This window comes from Barbus barbus (assembly GCF_936440315.1).
Source record: "Barbus barbus genome assembly, chromosome: 13".
Lineage (NCBI taxonomy): Eukaryota > Metazoa > Chordata > Actinopteri > Cypriniformes > Cyprinidae > Barbus > Barbus barbus.
Window position 1 is genome coordinate 29,709,267 of NC_136741.1, and position 22,603 is coordinate 29,731,869.

A 22,603-nucleotide genomic window follows, 5' to 3' on the forward strand; every position below is an offset into this window, starting at 1 on the left:
AGTAAATAAATAAGGCATTTTCTAAATGAGAAAGATGTTGGACTTTACTTCTAACTATTAATTCAACTTGAGAGGTTTATGTGGATCTACTTCCATGTCCACTAGTAAAGGCAAAAGGTGATTAAAAGTAGTGAAAATTTTATTTCAACCTACATAAAATTTTCCTCTAATATATAAAGTTTAGTCTAAAATCTTTAAGTTGACGTCCATTTGTCAATTAGCCATCTATGGTATTATTTCTTCTTCAGGCCGTGGTGTGAGTGACAGATGGGTCAGTGGGAAAATCCTCTTAGCAACTTTCTGCTGATGGAGCTTCATGGAGTAAAGCTCCACACTTTCTCATTACTAGCTTAGCACCACCACATCGAGGCCTCGCTTGCTTTTGTTCAGCTTTACTGGATAGAGTTTGAAGATAAAGGACATGTCTGCCGAAAAGGTGAGTTTGTTTTGATTGACTGATTGATTGCATAAAGCATGTCATGGCCTTTATTATTATCATCCGAATAGCTGCTGATCTAAATGTTGATTCACTGAAGGACATTCAGAGATTGAATCATTTAGCATCTTCTCTTTTAAACTAGATCAGTCAACAGAATGGATTTAATGCCAATTAATATATTTAACATGGATAATTAAAAAGCACACGCTGTCATTAGCAGGTTGGTTGATGTCACTTGTCTAATTAGTGAGGTCACTTCCAGTTTTACAGGAAAGTTCAGTGATATTGTAGTGAATAATTGCAAAGCTTGTTACAGACGTGTGCAAATGACTGAATCAAACACTTCCAGCCATGCATTTCAATATGACTTTATCACCTTGTTATGTTGCTTGAGAAATGCTAAATGACTGTAAAATATTTAGGTTTAATATTTGCATAAACTAAAATAACTAGTAGGACTATTGGTATTATATATAATATTAGGCATTGCAGATTTATATCATATTTATTTGGTGGTATAGTCCTTGTAATCAAGAAAATATTTTATAATAATGATGCATTTAGCTCAAGGGTTCATAGATTGACAGATATTTTTTAAATAATAGAAGTATAAATGTAAATATGTCTCATTCAGTTTTATTCAAAGTACAAAAGATGACCTACAAACACAACTTGAGTTCATTTAGACAGCAGTTCATTTTTAACCGTATTTAAGCAAAAACGTGTTTCAAAACTGTATGTACAAATGTATATTTTTTGTTGTTAACTGAATGGAAATATGGTTGAATTAGGGTTTTTGTTTTCCTCCACACCTCATGACAGGGATTGACTAAGGTGACGGTATTAATAGTCTTATTCTGGCTGTGTCTTAAGTGGATCACACACACTTACACACTCATACACACACATTCAGACTCACAGTCAGTACAGAGTGTCTCCTGTTTTAGGCCATATCTACAGTATGAGGGTGAAAAGATGTGTGGAAAGATTTAACATATTTGTGAAAAACAGTCCACAAAGAAGAATAACGGACAAATGGGAGGTTTCTCCATAACTGACTCCTGCAGCTTAATCACTCACAAACAGGATGCGTTGTATAATGTGGTTATGAATCAGATCACTGCTGTTATATCAATAGATCTAGAGATGATGCAATCTTTAGATTTACATGTAGTCATTTAGCAGCCGCTTAAATGAGGACAATGGAAGCAATCAAAATCAACAAAAGAGCAATGATATGCAAGCTATTGTTAGTTTTTGTTTAGTAAATGAATAGAGTGCAAGTCTAAAAGGGACATGTTTATCTTATCGATCTTATGTATCAAAAAGATACAAATATCAAATATCATTGTGTATTATAATTGAATTTTATTATCTAATTAAACAATACATAAACAACTATGAATGCCAAGGGGAATATATTACCTTACCTAATATTTGGACACAGGCACATTTTCTAAATTATTTTAGCTGCTGACCAAAACATATTCAAGTTACATTTATATAATGATTATGGGCTGCTCTGAGATTTTATTTGAGAGTATTCTCATCAAAATTGGAGGAAATGTTAAGGAATTACAGCTCTTTAATATGTTCCTCCCCCCTTTTTCAAGGGACCATAATTAATTGGACAATTGACTCAAAAGCTGTTTCATTGACAGATGTGGGCTATTCCTTCGTTATTTCTACATCAATTATATCAATTGTGTGCCATTTGCATTTGGAAGCATGGAGCAGTGTGATGCATGGCTTCCAGTGGCTCTGGGTTGCTGCTGTTTAGTGATGACGTGACAGAAGACAGAAGCAGCCGGAAGAATTCTGAAGTGTAAAGGGATATACTGTCTGCCCAGATTCAGCCAAATGCTGCAAAGTTGATTGGATGGCGGCATGGCGCTTCATAGTACAAATGGACAATGACCCAAAACATACAGCAAAAGAAACGTTTCTGAAGGTAAAAAAGTGGAATGTTCTGCAATGACCAAGTCAATCTCCTGATCTCAACCGATTGAGCATGCATTTCACTACGCTGAAGACAACGCTAAAGGAGCAGTCGTGGCCTAATGGATAGAGAGTCGGACTTGTAACCCGAAGGTTGTGGGTTCGAGTCTCAGGTCCGGCAGGAATTGTAGGTGGGGGGAGTGAAACACCTGCACTCTCTCCACCCTCAATACCACGACTGAGGTGAGACCCTTGAGCAAGGCACCAAACCCCCAACTGCTCCCTGGGCGCTGCAGCATTGGCTGCCCACTGCTCCGGGTGTATGCTCACTACTGTGTGTACACTTGGATGGGTTAAATGCAGAGCACAAATTCTGAGTATGGGTCACATTTTATTTATTATATTTATTTGCCCAATTACATTTTTGAGACCCTGAAAATGGGGGGACTGTGTATAAAAATGGTTGTAATTCCTAGCATTTTATGTTCTATTTTTATTGTATGTGTGTGTGTGTGTGTGTGCGCGCATGCGTTTTTTGTGACAAATGAGGACATAAATTTGTTTAATGACATGGGTATGACAGAGGTATTACAAGGAGAAGGTGACTTATAGGACTTTACCCCATGTCCCAATTTTTCAAAACGCTTATAAATAATACAGAATGAGTTTTATTTTATTTTTATTTTTTTGAGAAAGTAAAAATGCAGTTTCCTGTGAGGGCTAAGATTAGGTGTAGGGTTGGTGTAGGGCAATAGCACATCCAGTTTGTTCAGTATAAAAACCATTACGCCTATGGAATGTCCCCACAGTTCACAAAAACAAATGTGTGTGTGTGTGTGTGTGTGTGTGTGTGTTTCTATCCCGGTGGGGACATAAACCTGAATACACAGAATCGTGCCATGGTGGGGACCTAAACTGAGGTCCCCATGGGTAAACAAGCTTATAAATAATAGAGAATGAGTATTTTTGAGAAAGTAAAAATGTAGAAAGTTTCTTGTAAGAGGTAGGTGTAGGTGTAGGGTTGGTGTAGCGATATAGAAAATACAGTTTGTACAGTATAAAACCCATTATGCCCGGTTTGCTATCTGCACAAGGATAGCAAATCAGACGTGTGTGTGTGTGTGTGTGTGTGCGTGCAGTTTCATGCTTCAGATTTTTTAAAAATATATTTATGTATTCCCATACACAACATAACTCAGAGAAAAACCTTTATATCATAAAAAGTATAAATCTGAAAAATGTGCACATACATATAGGTGAATGTGTTTCAAACTAAAAATGTCAAAAATGCCTATTTATTGACTAAGAGTTATATTCAAATATATTGTTCTTTTTTATTTGTTGCTTTCACTTGCATCCTTACTGGTGAGTAATTTAACTTTCTAGCTTTGATGACTTTTAATAATAGCTAATTATCTAATATGTTTATTACAATAATGTCATTTTTAACTGCACACATCAGAATATTGCAGAAGCCCAAAAAGAAGAAGCCCGAGTCGACTCCAGCAGAGATCCACGGCACCGAAGCCAAACCCAAAAAGACCAAGAGCAAGAAGAGCGGCGATCTGTCGGCCGAGAGCAGCCCGGCCACTCAGAGTACGGCAGACAGTTCATGTCCTGATGTTACATCACTGCGCTTCTGTCAGTCTGTTAACACAACTCTCACAAACCTCCCTCACAGATGGAGAGAAGGTGAAGAAGAAGAAACTGGAGAAGGAGAAAGAATCAACAGAGAAGGAGAAGGAAATCAAAAAGAAAGCAAACAGTGCCCCAAAGAAGAAGAAGAGTAAGTGACCTAGTGTTATGTTGGTGTCATTTATATACTATTAGTATCCTCTTAGTGTTATTTATATTGTTCATATTATATGATATTCATTTTATCTTTTTTAATAATAATTATAATATATATATATATATATATATATATATATATATATTATTTTTTTTTTTTTTTTATATATATTTTTTTTTATATTTTCAGTTTTCATTTTAACTTTAGTTTTTAGTTTTAGGTGTTGTCATTTTTAATTGTTGTTTATTTATTTATTTATATGATTATTAGTTTATTCATATGTTATTTAGCTTTAATTTAGTTTCGTTTTAGTTGTAGTTAATTTAGTAATTCCAACTTCAACTTATTTTATTGCAGTTAGTTGCAAAGGCAACATTTCTTTCCATTTCAATGCAGTTTTTGACAATGTAAAGCTTTTCCAGTTTCAGTTTGTCATATAGTATTCATTTTATTTTTTATTTTATTTTATTTCAGCTTTTTCAGTTAGCAAAAATTAGCCTTAGTTAACAACAAGAACACTGAAATTACCTCAGTAATACATTTACGACAGTAATAAATGTATTTATTTGATATCTTGAAACGTTTGAGATCAATATTTTATTATTTTGAGCTCAGATTAGAACATTGGTGAGATCTTTTCAAAACCTCTAGTGAGAGAATTAGAGTGTGATAATAAAAAAAGGCATTTTTAATGAGAAATGGCAATTTGCTCTTCATTTTGTCTTGCTGTCTAGGAGAAACAACTGCGATAAAGTTTTCTCTTTCCAGCAGGATAATAGCATGACATTTGAAAAGCAAACTGTACAAGAATTGTTATATATACAGTGCCCTCCATAAGTATTGGAACAGTACAGACAAAATTGCTCTGTTGGCTGTTGAGTCAAGACATTTACAAATATGATTAAAAGATTACAAAATTACAGAATGTCATATTTTATTATTGGCTGATTCAACACATAGATGTTTTACCAGCTAAGAAGTTCAGCACTTTTAGAGTTTCATCCCTCTATCTGATGTGAGCATAAGTATTGGAGCAATAATAAAATGTGACATTCTGTTGTTTTGTCTCATATTCATCTTTTATTCATATTAGCAAATGTCTTGACTCCACATCCAACAGAGCAATTTTGTCTTCACTGTTCCAATACTTATGGAGGGCACTGTATATCTGAGCACTTATACGTTGATTGTAAAACAGGTTCTACAGAAGATGATGATGATGATGATGATGAGGATGATGAAGAGATGACTCCTCAGAAGAAGACGAAGAAAAAGACTTCAAAAGAAAGTTCTGATGGGAAGGAAAAAGACAAGAAGTCCAAATCAAAAGGTGTCCTCTGTTCACATGTAATTTAAATATATAACAGTTTCTTTCGATTCAGTAACTTGATTTTATTTATGTTTGCTTCATGAAGATGTCAAAGAGGATGTAGATAGTAAAGGAAAATCTAAAGCCAAGAAAAAGGAACCAGCCTCCATGTTTCAGATAAACGGAGACGAGCCTGAAACCAAGAGTAAAAAGAAAGGTAATGTTTTGAGAGCTCTTCTATGTGCACGTCTATTTGTTGATTCAGAATAATACATATGTTTGCAAATGTGGCGTAAAGCAGCTGCCAAATCTGAGAGTGAAGATGAGAGCGAACCAGAAACCAAAACCAGCAAGATGAAGAAGAGCAGCTCAAACCCAGCGTCTATGTTTCAGACAGGAGGGGACAAAGACAAAAAGACAAAAAAGACCAAAAGTAAGTCTTAAAACTTAAAGCCATTATGGTACACACAATTTTACTTACTGACATAAAAAATATAAAAGCTTCAATCATAAAGAAAATTCCATGTTGTTTTCATGTACCCTGCTACTTTTGCTTTATTATTTGTAATATGTTTTGCAATTATGCACACATAATTGTATTACTATAAATTCTTCACTGAAAAAGTAAATAAATACATAATATAGTATCTGGATCGCATATACAGTGGTGTGAAAAAGTGTTGGCCCCCTTCCTGATTTTTAATTTTTTTGCATGTTTGTCACACTTTAATGTTTCAGATCATCAAACAAATGTAAATATTAATCAAAGATAACACAAGTAAACACAACATGCAGTTTTTAAAAGAAGGTTTTTTTTATGAAGAGAAAACAAAATCCAAATCCACATGGCCCTGTGTGAAAAAATGTTTGAAAGAAAGTTATTGAGATCTATCAGTCTGGAAAAGGTTATGAAGCCATTTCTAAAGCTTTGGGACTCCAGCGGACCACAGTGAGAGCCATTATCCACAAATGGAGAAAACATGGAACAGTGGTGAACCTTCCCAGCAGTGGCCGGCCGACCAAAATTACCCCAAGAGAGCAGCGACGACTCATCCAAGAGGTCACAAAAGACCCCACAACAACATCTAAAGAACTGCAGGCCTCACTTGCCTCAGTTAAGATCAGTGTTCATGACTCCACCATAAGAAAGAGACTGGGCAAAAATGGCCTGCATGGCAGAGTTCCAAGACGAAAACCGCTGCTGAGCAAAAAGAACATAAAGACTCGTCTCAGTTTTGCCAGAAAACATCTTGATGATCCCCAAGACTTTTGGGAAAATGCTCTGTGGACTGACGAGACAAAAGCTGAACTTTTTGGAACGTGTGTGTCCCATTACATCTGGCGTAAAAGTAACACAGCATTTCAGAAAAAGAACATCATACCAACAGTAAAATATGGTGGTGGTAGTGTAGACTTTGTAGTGGCCTAGTCAAAGTCCTGACCTGAATCCTATTGAGATGCTGTGGCATGACCTTAAAAAGGCGGTTCATGCTCGAAAACCCTCCAATGTGGCTGAATTACAACAATTCTGCACAGCGCTGTAACAGACTCATTGCAAGTTATCACAAACACTTGATCGCAGTTGTTGCTGCTAAGGGTGGCCCAACCAGTTATTAGGTTTAGGGGGCAAGCACTTTTTCACACAGGGCCATGTGGATTTGGATTTTGTTGTACCTTCATAATAAAAAACTTCATTCAAAAACTGCATGTTGTGTTTACTTGTGTTATCTTTGATTAATATTTACATTTGTTTGATCTGAAACATTAAAGTGTGACAAACATGCAAAAAAATAAAAAATCAGGAAGGGGGCCAACACTTTTTCACACCACTGTATGTATATATATATATATATATATATATATATATATATTCTATTTTTTTTCTTTTCTTTTTTTTTAATAGCAATGAAAAATGAAGTTAATGGACCAAATGGAGGGCTAAAGTGTGAGGAAATTGGATATTAATTATGATCTATGTCTGAACTGATTTGTTTCCATAAACTGGCAGCACATGGCTGTTTTCATGTCTAATTTGATTGTTTCTCATCCTCCGGTCCTGCTAAAGCAGAAGAGACTGAAGACTCAGATTCAGAAGTGACACAGAAAAAGAAAAAGGGCAAAGGGAAAAAAGGCAAAAAGGTGAATTCGTTTATATTTCACTTTATTCTCATTCTGATATTTATTTATAATTTTTCTTTAGTAACGACATAGCACGTGTTGTTTTTGGGTGGGAATTATGATGAATTATGAATCTCTCTTATTCCTGTGAAGGAGGAGCGAGCACCTTCTCCTCCCATCGAGTTTGACAATCTGGAGGAGTTCGTACTTCAGCCTGCACAACAGGGCGTCACGGTGAGGTGCAAAGTGACCCGTGACAAGAGAGGGATGGACCGAGGCCTTTACCCAACGTACTACCTGCACCTGGACAACGAGAAGAAAGTACGACATCTATATTTATCTGTATAGGCCTTCATGGTGTTTTTGAAAAAAAAGTCTTAATATGCGGACCAAAACTGCATTTATTTGATCAAACTGTAAAAACAGTGTTATTGTGAAATGTTTGTAACATTTGATGTAAAGCAGTATTTTCAGCATCATTACTCCGGTCTTCAGTGTCACACGATCCTTCAGGAATCAATCTAATATACTGATTTGCTACACAAGAAACATTTCTGATTATTATCAATGTTGTGTTGCTTCATATTTTTGAGGAGACAGTGATATATTTTTTCAGGATTCTTAACCGCATTTACTTAAATAGAAATCTTTTGTAACATTATACATGCCTTTACTGTCACTTCTGATCATTTTAATGCATCCCTGGTGAATAAAAGTATTAATTTCTTAACGTTCAATTGACCAAAAAATGGCCCAATACAGTATCTCACTACATTTATCTTATCAATCTGGAATAATTTGAATTCAGATGTGACAAATTCTGATGTCCATCTTACATCCAGGTATTTTTGTTAGCGGGAAGGAAGAGGAAAAAAAGCACAACCTCAAACTACTTGATCTCCATTGACCCGACTGACCTCTCCAGAGGAGGGGAAAACTTCATTGGGAAGCTGAGGTAAGTGGGTTTTCTTACATTGCCATTATAGCTGCTACTCTTGGATTCTTTTAGAGGTCTATAACAGTCTCTTTGATTTTAAAGGATATTTGCATGTATATTTCAGGTCAAATCTGATGGGAACTAAGTTCACAGTGTTTGATAATGCACTGCATCCAGACAGAGCTCTGCCGGACATGTCTAACGCACGGCAGGAATTAGCAGCCATTATCTATGTAAGGCAACATCCACTGTAACACTGTAATTTTGGTTGAAACACTAATCAGTTACTTAATGCATGTTATATTTCACTGACATTAATTTGCATTGTGGCTTTAGGAAACAAATGTTTTGGGCATGAAAGGACCAAGGCGGATGATTGTAATTATTCCTGGCATGTCCAAAGACGGAGAACGAGTCCCCATACGACCGCGTAGTGTAAGTTAAAAACAAATATTAATTTATACATAATTATTTAATTAATTCAATTATAATTATTTTATTTACTTTTTAATATATTATTTGTTAGAATGGCATCTGAATATACTGCTTCCCAACAGGAAAATGATGGCCTGCTCATTAGACAACAAAACAGAAATATGGAAAACTTGATAGAGCTGCGCAATAAGACGCCAGTGTGGAATGAAGAAACGGCGTCACACGTGTTAAACTTCAACGGCAGAGTCACACAGGCCTCCATCAAAAATTTCCAGATTGTGCATAACAAAGACCGTAAGTAACTCAACCATATCTCTGTAGAGCTGTTGATATTTCTCTAAAACAAAAGCTACTGAATGTTTGAAAAAGCATACTTGAATGCTACATATTTTGCATTATGAAGAACTACTACAATTACAAATGTAAAGAATACAACCAGAGTATTTTAATATTATTATATAGTATTATAGTGTTTATAAATATTTGCTTTTTTTTTTTTTCATGTGTTTTTGTCATTTTTATTGATTATTTTTTTAAGTTTTTCAAATATTTCTATTTAGCATTTATTTATTATTTTAGTTTTAGTCATTTTAGTACTGCAATTTTATTCCTGTCAGTTGCAGAAGTATGTTTATTAAATCTAATATTTATATTTTATTTCAACTCAATGTAAACTTAAAAACTATTTAAAATATAACAGTTTTAGTTAACAATAACAGCAGTGGTACTGTGTAAGAGCATGTTTATCAAATCAACATGATCATGGGGCATATACTGATAACTTCTATACTTTAAATTTAAAGTTGAGTTAAAAAAAAGGCTACACTTTATTTTAAGATGTCCTTGTTACAGTGTAATTATGCATTTAAGTACTGAGTAATATTAATTAACTACTTACTATATGGTTAGGGTTAGAATTAGAGTTTGGCTTAGGGTAACTTGCATAATTATGCATAATAATTGTTATTATAATAGTAAATATATGTAACAAGGACACCTTAAAATAAAGTGTTACCAAAAAAAGTGTCTGCTAAATTTGTTAAAGGGGTCATATGATGCGATTTCAAGTTTTCCTTTCTCTTTGGAGAGTTACAAGCTGGTTGTGCATAGATAAGATCCCTGAAGTTGCAAAGACTAAAGTCTCAAAACCAAAGAGATATTCTTTATAAAAGTTAAGACTCTGCCACACCTCCCTAAAACGGCTCGTTCAAACACGCCCCACATGTCTACGTCACGATGTGGAAATATTTGCGTAAGGCATGGTTTCAGTAACCGTGGTAGTGTTGATTCAGCCGTGACAGGGAGAAGCGGTGTGTTTCTAGGCGAAAGCAAAAGCACTTTATTTGGCGCTCCGAAAGTAGATGCATTTAGGAATCATTAAGATTACTTGCAATAGAATACCTAGAACCTAGGAGAAGAGGTAATTCTGACTTTGCTATGACAATCTGGTGCTTCTGAATCAGCGACTGTAAGTATGTTTTGTTATTAGTTTAAGTACTTGCTATTGACTGTTCAAATGCGGAGTTTTGCGCGTTGTGTGTGTGTGTGTGCGTGAGAGAGAGAGAGATGCGGTCACATCACAGCAGAGTGTACAGCCCGTCAGAAATTGTCTTAAAGGGGATTTTTTCAGTGTGTAGTGTGTATGTTTGGGTATATTAAACGATTTACAAAGTTACAAATCCAGTTAAGTTAAAAGTCCACTCCAAAGGGAGATATTTTGTTTTTAAAAAATCCCTTTTCAAGAACTACAACGAACGGCTCGTTTGGACTACAACGTTGTTTTCCTGTATTTGTGACATCACAAATTTTAAATCCCGCATACGGAAATTCAGGGTGGAGAGAACGCTTGGTTGAGCTCTGCACGTTTCAAAATCGAAACCCAGTACGGGTGTTTTTATATCACTGTATTTCTGATGGAAACCAACTGTCTTCAGAAAATTTTGGATGTCATTTTGCATATAATGTCTGATAAAGCAGCTTTTGTGAGCGGAGCTCTGCTTTGTGTGCAGCGTTACCGGGGGAAACCTCGCTCTCTCCCGCTCCAATAGCGCCTCCTGCTGGCAGATAATTAATTTGCATATATATGCCGCCACAAATAGTGTAACTCTGTGGGACTATGGTATAAATAAATTCAACCGTATAACAGTTTCAGTGCAATTCATGATATAATATTATAATTAAAGAACAATAAACATATTACCGTTGCACTTATCTGTGCATAATCAATGCAGTTATTTTAAGCTGTTTTTGACATCCTATTTAAAACGTGATTTAGCCAAAAAAAAAAAAAAAAACAACAATAACAATACCACTTTAATATGTCTTGCAATATCTGTGCGTGCACGATCCTCTTGTTCAATATTCTCAAGGTCTGAACTGATATGGCAATATTGAGGAACTTGCTGTTTTGGCAAGGGGCGGGGCAATACTGAAACGCCGTCTAAGCTGTTCGCCAATCACAACACACTGGGAAAGCTAACCAATCACAACACATTTCGTTTTTTGGAAGGCGGGTCTTCATCAAACCCGGAGCTAATCGAGCCGTTTGTGTCAGGCTGGGGGGAAAGGTATTGTAATAATGTAAATTATGTGAAAAAATAATGCAATTTTCGAACCACCAAGCATGAGAGCATGTTCTAGTACACCCCAAAACAAAATCAAGACTTTGTAAAAGAGCATAATAGGACCCCTTTAATCGCGGCTTGTTTGCAAACACATACGAGCTTCATCACGGTGTCTGTCACACGACTCTGTTCCCCTTTCAGGCTTGAACTGATGGTAAAACTAAGGACATTATTAATTGTATTTACTTTAATTTTGAAAGCTGAAGCTCACGATTATGGAAAGGGTCATAATCCGACGAGTGCTTGTGGTGTTCGGCCCATCACAATGCACTGTGCCAGTTGGCCAATCAGAGCAGACTACGCTTGTCGGAAGGAGGGACTTTGTAGAAAAAGAAGCGTTTGAGAGAGGTGGGGCATAGAGGACCTACAATAATGTACAGTATTTGAAAAATGTGTTTTTTGAACATTAAAGCATGACAACATATTCTGTTACACCAAATACACAAAATAATGATCTTTAAAAAAGCATCATATGACCCCTTTAATGCAATGTACTGTATCCCACAATGCAATGCACTTGACTTCACCATGTATTTCCAGTGTAACAAAAGAACCAGAAATAATATTAACTGCTATTTTAATCTCTCTATTGATTAGTAACTGCCAAAAGTGAAGATAAAAATGCTAAATAATCATATTTGAAGATATTTCATACTGATACCTACATGCATACTGTTTCACTTTTTGTAATAGTACAAAGTGTGCAGTATACGCTGTGAAATATGCAGTGCCTATCAGCACTCGGAATAGTTTGATGTTGTAAAATACATGCAAAATGTTAATCAGTGTTAGTATTGGTATGTTTGCTAAGCAAATAAGTCATTGCATGACCCTTTTTTGTGCTACATTTCAGAGGACTACATTGTGATGCAGTTTGGGAGAGTAGCAGACGATGCCTTCACTCTGGACTACAGGTATCCTCTGTGTGCCGTACAAGCTTTTGCCATCGCTCTCTCCAGCTTTGATGGCAAAATCACCTGCGAGTAAAAGCATAAAGACGTCCTGCTGGTGTCTTTCTGTGATTTCGTCATACGCAGCAATTGGGAAACGTTCTGACTCAGCATCAGCTCAATTCACAACGAGAGACCGAAACCCATAAATCTGTAAAATAAAGCCACCATTGCTTGTGGGGTTGCATGATTTTACATGCCACAGAGAGATCTGTTGGTGATATCCGCTTGGCCTAAAATCAAGTAATGGTTGTAGAGGTGGTGAACTGAGAAGGGAGGAAGTGCATTGAGATGTTTGATTTGAGGGTTTGAAAAATGCAAATGACCCCTGGTGGTGAGGAGGTCACGTTAGAAATGGCGTGTGTTTGAAAAGGGAAAAAGAAACAATGGATGGTGTTTTAGTTTTAGGTTATGCATACAATGCAATTAGGAAAAATGTGTTTTAACATTGTCTGCGTCACATTTTAGTAAATCGGGTTAAAAACTGTGTTATCTCATAGTAAAAACGTGAATAGAAAAAGCACTTTGTTGTTGAATAGTTCACCCAAAGTTGAAAATCTGCTGAAAATGCTCACCCACAGGCCATCCAAGATGTAGATGAGTTTGTTTCTTGGAGAAATATAGCATTTCATCACTTGCTCACCAATGGATCCTCTGCAGTGAATGGGTGCCGTCAGAATGAGCGTCCAAACAACCGATAAAAACATTACAATAATCCACAATACATCAGTTAAATGTCTTGTGAAGTACAAAACTGCGTGTTTGTAAGAAACAAATCCATCATTAGGGCATTTTAAATTTCAACTGTTGCTTCCAGCTAAAATATGAGTCTAAAATCCATAATAACACCAGTGAAAAAAGTCTATCTCATGTTGTCCTCTCACATCAAAATCAAGCAGCAAATTTGTTTAGAGCTGTTTTGGACTTCTTTGGTTTTGAAAGTGGTGCTTGATCTCTGCATATTTCTCCCCTGATTCAGATGAGATGACTTTTTCACTTGAGAAAGCAATGTTGTGGATAGAGGACTCATATTTTAGCCCAGGGTGCTAAGTTACTGGAGGGCCACAGCCCTGTAGAGTTTAGATTCAATCCCAATTAAACACACCTGATCCAGCTAATCAAGTCCTTCAGGCCTATTTTAAAACTACATGGTTTGTGTGTTGAAGCAGGTTTGGAACTAAACTCTGCAGGGCTGCGGCCTTCCAGGAACTGAGTTTGACACCCCTGTTTTAGCCGGAAGCAATGGTTTGATGTCAATTGATGGATTGGCTTGCTTGTGGATTATTGTGATGTTTTTATCAGCTGTTTGGACTCTCATTCTGACGGCACCCATTCACTGCTGAGGATCCATTGGTGAGCAAGTAATGGAATTCTACATTTCTCCAAATCTTTTCCCAAGAAGAAACAACTCCTCTATAGCTCGGCTGGGTGAGTACATTTTTGAAAAATTTTAACTTTTGGGTGAACTATTCCTTTAAAAAAACATTTCTATGTATTTTGGGCAGTTGTGCTGTGTTTTGTGTGTGCAACCGTTAAGAATGCTTATCTGAAAGCATGTTCAAGTGTGCCGAAACCTAAGATTAAAGCAAGGTCCATATTTATCAAAGCTGATAGTACATTTCTGATTGCACATGCAATATCATTGACTGATGCTTGGAGTATGTCAAACATCTCAACCACTCATGCAGTTTCTTGCTTACTCAAGCAAAGATGATCATTAATAAGTGTCATTACAGGAATAACGTGAACTATCACCTGATGCAGATGTGAACACCTAACGTTTGGTGTTAATAGTTTTGTTTTGCCTTGTACGTGTCACTGTAGTTTGATTATTTGTGTAACAGGATGTATTTGATAAAAACCCATAACTGTCTTAATCCGTGCAGACAAAAGTAATTAGTCATGTTCTTCCATTTTTACTTAATGTGAATGTAAACGTAGGAAAGAAAATGCAATACTAAAAGAAATTTCAACTTTCATTTCTGGGTGTTTGATGGATGTTTGAAACTTCAGGTTGCCACAGTTGAAATAAAAATAAAAAAAGTCAACATGGAATAAAAATTTACATTTTTCTTGCACATTCCTGTATTTTGCCATGTTTCATCTGTACTTTTATTTTTTTATACATATTTCTCTGACTATGAAATAACTTTCTTTTTCACTTTATGCCACCAAAGCAGCTTTAACATTGAACGTTGATGTTAAACAATAGCCAAATAGCTATTTAGACAATGTTTTAGGCTTTAACATTAATGCTTAATTTTCATTTCATAAATGCCATGACAATAATGGCAAATTACAGTAGATTTGGAAAATTATGCAAGTACAATGAAGGTGATTTATAATGACTTTAAATGCCTTTTTAAATCTGGTAAGGTGGAAGAAATGCAGTTCTTGATGATAAAGTCATTGCATGAGACCAAATGAACGAACTAAAGTCTCTGTGGTACTAGTATCGCTTTAGCTGTGATATTACACTGGGGATCTCTCTTTAAACTTTCAGCCTCAGGCCAGACGATCTGTCACAGCCTGCTGGGTTGGTTGTCCAAACTTGTAGGTCTCAGAAAAGTTTACCACGCAGAGTTGCTGTGATCGTTTCAAATACTTCCTCTATAGCTTTTTGTAACCCTTGTAATATTTTAACTTTACTTTGCTAATCTTTACTCCGGACTGTACTCGCATGTTTCAGATTTGGCCTACAGACGGAGCTCTACGCCTCTAGAGATGTATGTTAAAGGAGCATACATGCATTATAATCTTAGGCTCTATTCCAGCGTATTACATCACTGAGTTTGACTGCTGTGCTCCCCTGAGACGCTGGTTGTGGTGAAGAGGTTTCACTGTTCACACTCATCGCTCTGGAATGTTGAATGGATTCTATTAGAATTCCTTGACGATGAAGAGGATGATGATGGCCTTCTAAGGGTCTGAGAACCATGCAGTACTTGACCTGCAAATATAATCGCTAGGTTTTACAGATTATTTTAAATACACTGATAAGCTAATTTAATGAATTATACTGTATATAGATTTATTTTTTAATATAGTTTTATTTTATTAAAAAACATTGAACATTAAGTTTATTGAAAAACACAGATTTTATTACTTATTCCAAGTTTTTTTTTTTTAAATCAAATGTTTTTAAACTAATTTTAATTGCCATATTTTGCATATTTTTACTTTAACATTTAAATGGGCAGATTTTATAAATTAAAATTTTGTCTAAACTTTAATTAGTTTGTTTTCAGCTATTGATTAGGATCTATAATTTATTTTAATAAGCATATTTCCATATTTTACTTTCACATATTTAAATGCGTAATTGTGACCCTAAACTTTAAAATATACATTCCAAATCTGTTATCCACAAAAAAAAAGTTACTAATTAACTAAACATTTTAAATGTTACTAGTCTAATTAGTAATTTAATGAACGTTAATAACTGCATACAAAAATATGCAGTAATAAAGAAATACTTAAAGAATTTTTGGAATGTGCTTACATGTGACAAGTATTTTTGTCAAGATTATTTTTCCCTGTCACATTAAATAGTACCAGATATGATCTAATCGACGATAATTGTTGGTGAAAACGTTATTACATTAATCTAAACTTGGTATTTATAACTCAATGTACAGTAGCCTACAGCTTTTCTGTTTTCTTCTCTGTGGCCCAAAGTGGGCGGGCCTTTGCAGAAGGCCCCGCCCCCAGCCGTGTTGATTGACGCGCAACGGTGGCCCCTCCTCAAACTTTTTTTCCCTCCTTCGTTTTCCACTGAAGTGCGTGAATTTCATACCAAACCCATACTTCGCATTCCACCTTTACTGTCAAACCGGGAGAAATATTACTGAAAACAATAGAGCACCAAGATAAACCTAAGTTTAAAGAAATAAACCTCGTCCAGTTCTCTCGGCAGAGGTGTTTCTCAATAAAGGTGAGTTTTAGATTCACTCGTTCCCTTTGTCTGATCGCGTTTTTCATGCGAAGTTTTCAGATCTTTGTCATATTTAGCATTTTTCCTCGGAACTCCCTGAGTTGGGTGGGATGAGGGACAGAATGCTGTGAGATATGCTGTAAGTGTGAGCGCGAGGAGGGCGATTTTAGTGTGATAGCCGGGAACTTTTAGCCTTTGAATTAGACTTTTAAATTAGAAACATTGTTTCAACTAATGCTTCTATTGTTGCGCGTAGAAGTTGAGCCGAAAATGGCATGCTCTTCTGCACAGGCTCTTATTTGCCCTCATAGCAGGGTTTTGGAAAAGCAATGTGGGATTGAAAATAAAGAGAGAGGTTTTGTTGTTCCAGAGATTTGTCAGAAGTGTTTGGAGAGATCTTTCACCCCTTTTTCTACTTTATCATCAGGTAAGAGTGACTATGTTTCACTTGACGTTTACTAGATTTAATATTTACTGATTTATGTGAGGTTATTAGTGATGTGAATAAGTTAAAAGTATAGAAATGCATTAAAAACAACTTGTGAAAAGAAATTACACTATTGGAAAAAGTATAGTGTTGACTCAGTAACCTATATAAATAGCATAAAAACATAATTGAGCTATTATAAAACTGGTTGATAACTGATTTCTGTGGAAGATTTTTCATGTTTGCCTTCAGGCAATTTTCCATATTGTACCATCCAGACTGGTTTATCAAGACCCAATTCAGTTATTTTTAAAAAAATATTTTTATATGGAATTTTATCTTTATGTCTGTATACTATATTAATTCTTTTCGTAGTATTAAAACTATTTTGCCAATAAAAACGATCACATTTTCTCAGGTAAAGCAGTGAAGTTGAGTGATCGTACCGCCTTTCCTCAGATTGAGCCTTTCAATATTAACCCTTCTATAGTTTAAAGATAATTTTGACCCTTTTTGGTGTCCTTTCCGGGATTTGTGACAATATCAGTAATATCTACACAACAAAAAAGCAGGTTACAGTTTTGTGTAAAGTTGTTTTAAATAAAAATGTCAATTTCTCATCATCTGTGATCTTTATGGCCATATGTGACCCTGGACCATCTTAAGTGTCATTTTTATGAAAATTGAGATTTATACATCATCTGAAAGCTGAATAAATAATTTTTCCATTGCTGTTTGTTAGTATAGAACAATATTTGGCTGAGATACAACTATTTGAAAATCTGGAATCTGAGGGTGCAAAATATTGAGAAAATCACCTTTAAAGTTGTTCAAATGAAGCTCTTAGCAATGCATATTACTAATCAAAAATTAAGTTGAGATATATTTATGGTAAGAAATGCGCACAATCTTCATGGAATATGATCTTTACTTAATATCCTAATGATTTTTGGCATAAAAGGAAAATGGATAATTTTGACCTATACAATGTTTTTTTTTTTTAACCAGACTTAAGACTGGTTTTGTGCTCCAGGGTCACAAATTAGTTGAAGAACCAGTCACTGCCTTTCAACAAAGTTGTAGTTAATATAAATTGATGAAATTAAAAAAACAAAAATTCCACATATAATTTGCAAGCAGATTAAATACACTAGGCCCTCATGAATTAATTTTTTTAATGTGATACAAATTTTTAGGACAACAAGAGGGTTAATTAATCTTGTCAAACATTTCCATCTCCTCTGTGTATTAATTTCATTTTATAGTTATCATATTTTTTTTTTTTTTGTGGGTGAGACTGAAGTATTTTGAGTTTAGTCCTTCACATGAATATGTTAATTAGTTATTAGTTCACCCCACACATATGTAAGTGAGTCTCCACGTTTTTATTGTTCCTCTGAGTTACTATTAATGGACAGGTTTCGTTAAACAGAAATGCTGCACTTCAGGTTGGACTCTGTCAGTTCAGCCCAAACTGCCTCTTCAAGTTCTGCTGCTTGATTAGGTTGTCTTATGTTTTACCTCCTGTTAGAAAGGTTGGGCTTCAAGAAAAAAGGTTGAAATACAGCTAGATATAGGTCAGGTTGTGTGTAGAACTGATTGTGTGAAATTCTTCTTTGTAATGTATGTTGTATCTCCTTAAAGAGACAGTACGCAGATGCTGTGGTGGTTTTTGTTTAGTCAACAGTGGAAGTAACTAAATTGCGCTCCAATTAGTTTACTCCAATTTTGTTTACATTTTGATTTTTAAAGCCAAATCTCAGCCAAATCTTTTTTTGCTTGTGACATACATTTGCATATTTGTCTTCTGAAATTTGAAATGTTACCCCATTATCTGATCAAAAACAAATGAACCCCAACAAGAGATTTACACATCAGATGTTTGGTTTCACATTACTGAATGTCACAGCTTCTTAACTAAGTTTGATACAAGAAGTTTAGTCTAGTTTAGCTTGTGGCACTCCATGCAACTCCGTGATATGCGCAATTTACTGTAAGTCACCACAGTATGGGAATTTCTTTTGGAAAATAATGCATATTACGGAAGTTCTAAGCGGCCATGCATTATTATAATTTTTCTGTCTTGTTTTCTCGTGATCACGACTTAATTTTCTCTGTGTATTCGGCATGAGAAAATGCTATAGAAGCAGCATCATCGCAGCATCATGGATGATCGTATTCGCTTTTACTTCGATCAGGGACTCACTCAAACTGAAATAATAAAAATATGGTATAAGTAGCATCCCAAATATTGAAGGTGTTGTGTGTGTGACCGACTACGTTGATCCATGATAGAATACTTGTCATGCATATTCATACTCGGCCATTTTAGCTCTGTGTCTGTCAGTGATTGACGACTTACACAAGTGTTCGACACTTGAGAAGGAGGCTGTCGGGTCTGCAACTTTATCGTCGAAGACAATATAGCGACCCTGATTTTCTCACGATAGCTACAATTACGTCGTGAGAAAACGTTTTTTAGGTTGAGATCAACAACTTTCGTTATGTCCAGATAACCACAAAACAACTTTCGTTATGTCAAGATCACGAGAAAACAAGACAGAGAAATTATAATAATGCATGGCCGCTTAGAACCTCCGTTGCATATCGATATATTCCTCGACTAAATATGTAAGCTCAAGCTTATGCAATTTTCGTTGATCAGTATTGAAGATCACAAGGCATATAATACTGAAATTACACATAATACAATTTAAAGATTACAAAAGCACATTTCCGAAATTAAAAGATTTCCAAAGTATTGTCTTGCACAGAATTCTAAATCAGAACATGTTTTTTCCATTGACGAGGTTTGCACTGGAACAGACGTGATTTTCTGTATAAGTTTATGCACAATTGTACTTTTTTTTTTTTTTTTTTTTTTCTCCCAATTGTTTTGAGGGCAACACGTTTTAAGCAAACATACTTTTTTGGGGGGTGAATTTAAACCGATGCTGTGCGTTGCCTTTTGTGGCTTCCGCGATGGGCCATATTTGTTCAGCAGTTTTTTTCTTTTTTTTTTTCTTTCAGACATCACAAACAAACCCTCAACTCCCTCCGCTGTCAGACTTTGCCGAGCGAAGACACGTCATTTCAACGTCTGCTTTTGCTCTTCCTCTCTAAATGGAGCTTTACTGTTTAATAAGCTAACAAATCAGTTTTAATGATTTGTTTGTTCTTGCGCTGAGCTCTCAATCCAGTCCCCAAACCAGTCCTGAAGTTTGCAATCATCTCCATGGCATTTCTAGCAGTTCTCGACGCAGAAAGTCCTGAGCGTATCCTCCTTAAGAGATCGAGAGTGTGCGATCGGAGCAGATTGTTTGTGCCATATGTGTTTGTTGCTGGCCAGTTGACAGTTCCTTTAGCTGGTTTGTGTTAAGGGCCCAGCTGAGAGCGTAATGAGCCTCTTTCCATTTGTGTGGACTGAAGCGGCCTTTTAGCACCCACTGCAGAAGTGGCTCTCCAAATGGTGACCACTTACCTGTCTGTCAACAAAGCTCTGAACAAATATCTAGCTGTGTGTGTGTTTTCAAGCATTTGGGAGAAAGAGAACATCTTACGTGATGCGCTGCTGTTTGGCCTCCTCACCGCCCCATGTTTGCAGAAGGAAACCTTTTATACGGTCTTCAGTTCCCCAAAATTTAATTTTTCCCTTTCAAATTAAAGTCCTTTTCCACGTCGCGGTCGAAGGAGCCTGCGGCGAGACGCGAGCCAAAACACACACAATGTGTCGCTATGCTTTATTAATTATGATGGAGAGACGGCCCATGGAAGCGTGTTTACATTGCGCTGAAAATTAATGCCCGCTCTCGGGACACTTGTTTACATACATTTCCTGCGTGAGGCATTGGCAGATAAGATTTTTTTTTGGCTTGTCCGTGACCCTTTTTGACTCGAAGGAGGGGTTGAGCTGTGGGCTAGAACAGTATAGCCTTTGTTTCTGTCTGTCTGAAGTTGCTAAAATTTCCAGTTGTTCTTGAAACCAACTGTTTGTGGCAGCACACCGGGGTTCACGTGGCAGTCAGCTACGCTCCGTGCAAACATGCACCTGAATTGCATCTAATTTAATAATCTGAATTGAAAAAGGAAGGCAAATTTATTATTTTTGGTCGTGTCATTTATTTGTCATTCTTTATTAAGAAGCTCTTTCATGTGATGGTTATCAGAGTGTGACAATCATTACAGTGAACATTGTTGCCATTTTTGTCATGTCATATCACAAATGTAATGTATTTTGAATGAATTTATACATGGTGCTCATACTTGGGATTAGTAATTCGAACAAACCCCAAAACCTAAGTGTTATATTGGAATTTAGACACGCATGTTGTTCCAAACCTGTATGACTTGTAGAGATACTTTGATAAATGAAAGTCAATGGGGCCCAGTTTTTTTTTTTTTAGACCACATTTAGTTTTTGAAATCTCATCATTTGTTTTCCACAGAGGAAAGTATGTTGTATAGGTTTGGAACGACATGTTGGTGAATAAATGATGACAGAATTATAATTTTTGAGTGAACTAGCATTTTGATTTTGGCGTGTAACTTGTCTCATACCATTTGTGCTACGGAGATTGACAATGTTTCATGTAATGCGGCGTATTAAAGAAATGTGGTATTACTGTCAGGGAACGGACTTGATTTTCACCTGGCATATGATGAAACGGATGAAATTTACCTTGAAGGAGGGACTCTTTGACTTGGACCAGTCCATATCTACCTAGCAATTACCCAAAACACCCTAGCATTGCATTTTGCAAGAACCACTTACTTTTCTTTGTAAAATCTGGTATTATTTTGATTACATTATCAAATGCATCTACTCTAGTTTTGGAGTTTTAAAAAAAACAAATGTTTAAAATTTAGATGCAAGTAATTGATTTGATTTATCTTTTATACTTTTGCCATATTTGATTTGGAAATCTCTAAGATAAGTTTTAATCTAATCTTAGTAATCAAGAAATGTGACCCTGGACCTGAAAACCATGAGTCGCTGGGGTATATTTGTAGTAATAGCCAAAAATACATTGCATGGGTCAAAATTGTTTTTGTATTTAAAAAAAAAAAAATAATTATGCCAAAAATCATTAGGGCATCAAAGATCATGTTCCATGAAGATATTTTGTAAATTTCCTACTGTAAATATAGCAAAACTTAATTTTTGATTAGTAATCTGTATTGCTAAGAACTAAATTTGACTTCAATTTTAAAGGTGATTGTTTTTTTTTCTCAATTTAGATTTTTTTTTTTTTTTTTTTACACCGGCCAAATCTTGTCCAACCCTAAAAAACCATTCATCAATGGAAAGCTTATTTATTCAGCTTTCGGATGTATAAATTTTGAAAGATTGACACAAGTTTTGACCCAGGGTCACAAATGAGGTTGCAAATAAGATTTGTACACTGTAAAAAAAAAAAAAAAAACTTTTTTTTTTTTTTTTTTTTTTTTCAAAGTAGATTAAACTAACATAAAACAGATTTTTGGAGTACATTTTTACAAGAAAATACTATTTCAGTCTTTAAAATTTCAAGTTTAATTGTGCTGTTTCTTTGTAATTAATTGCAATTTCTGAGTGAAAACGGTTTCTACACCAAATCGGTTGTCTGTTTGATCTTGAGTAGGTTGTATCTATGTCTTCCTCTGTTTTTGGCATAGAAGTGTGACTCTGAGATCAGCACATGGGGCCTCTTTCTCTCTGCC

The 22,603-nt window shown here is 35.6% G+C and overlaps 1 protein-coding gene across 1 annotated transcript; it reads left to right on the forward strand.

The window, feature by feature from the left end:
- Positions 1-331: 331 nt before the first annotated feature.
- On the forward strand, positions 332-14,621 carry LOC306878805 (tubby-related protein 1-like). The gene is made up of 13 exons (XM_079431341.1): positions 332-436; positions 3,850-3,973; positions 4,059-4,163; positions 5,368-5,499; positions 5,585-5,695; positions 5,780-5,911; positions 7,544-7,617; positions 7,750-7,917; positions 8,439-8,551; positions 8,658-8,766; positions 8,870-8,968; positions 9,091-9,262; positions 12,446-14,621. The coding sequence occupies exons 1-13, from the start codon at positions 422-424 to the stop codon at positions 12,577-12,579; spliced, it is 1,488 nt and encodes a 495-aa protein (XP_079287467.1). The 5' UTR covers positions 332-421; the 3' UTR covers positions 12,580-14,621.
- The last annotated feature ends 7,982 nt before the right edge of the window (positions 14,622-22,603 follow it).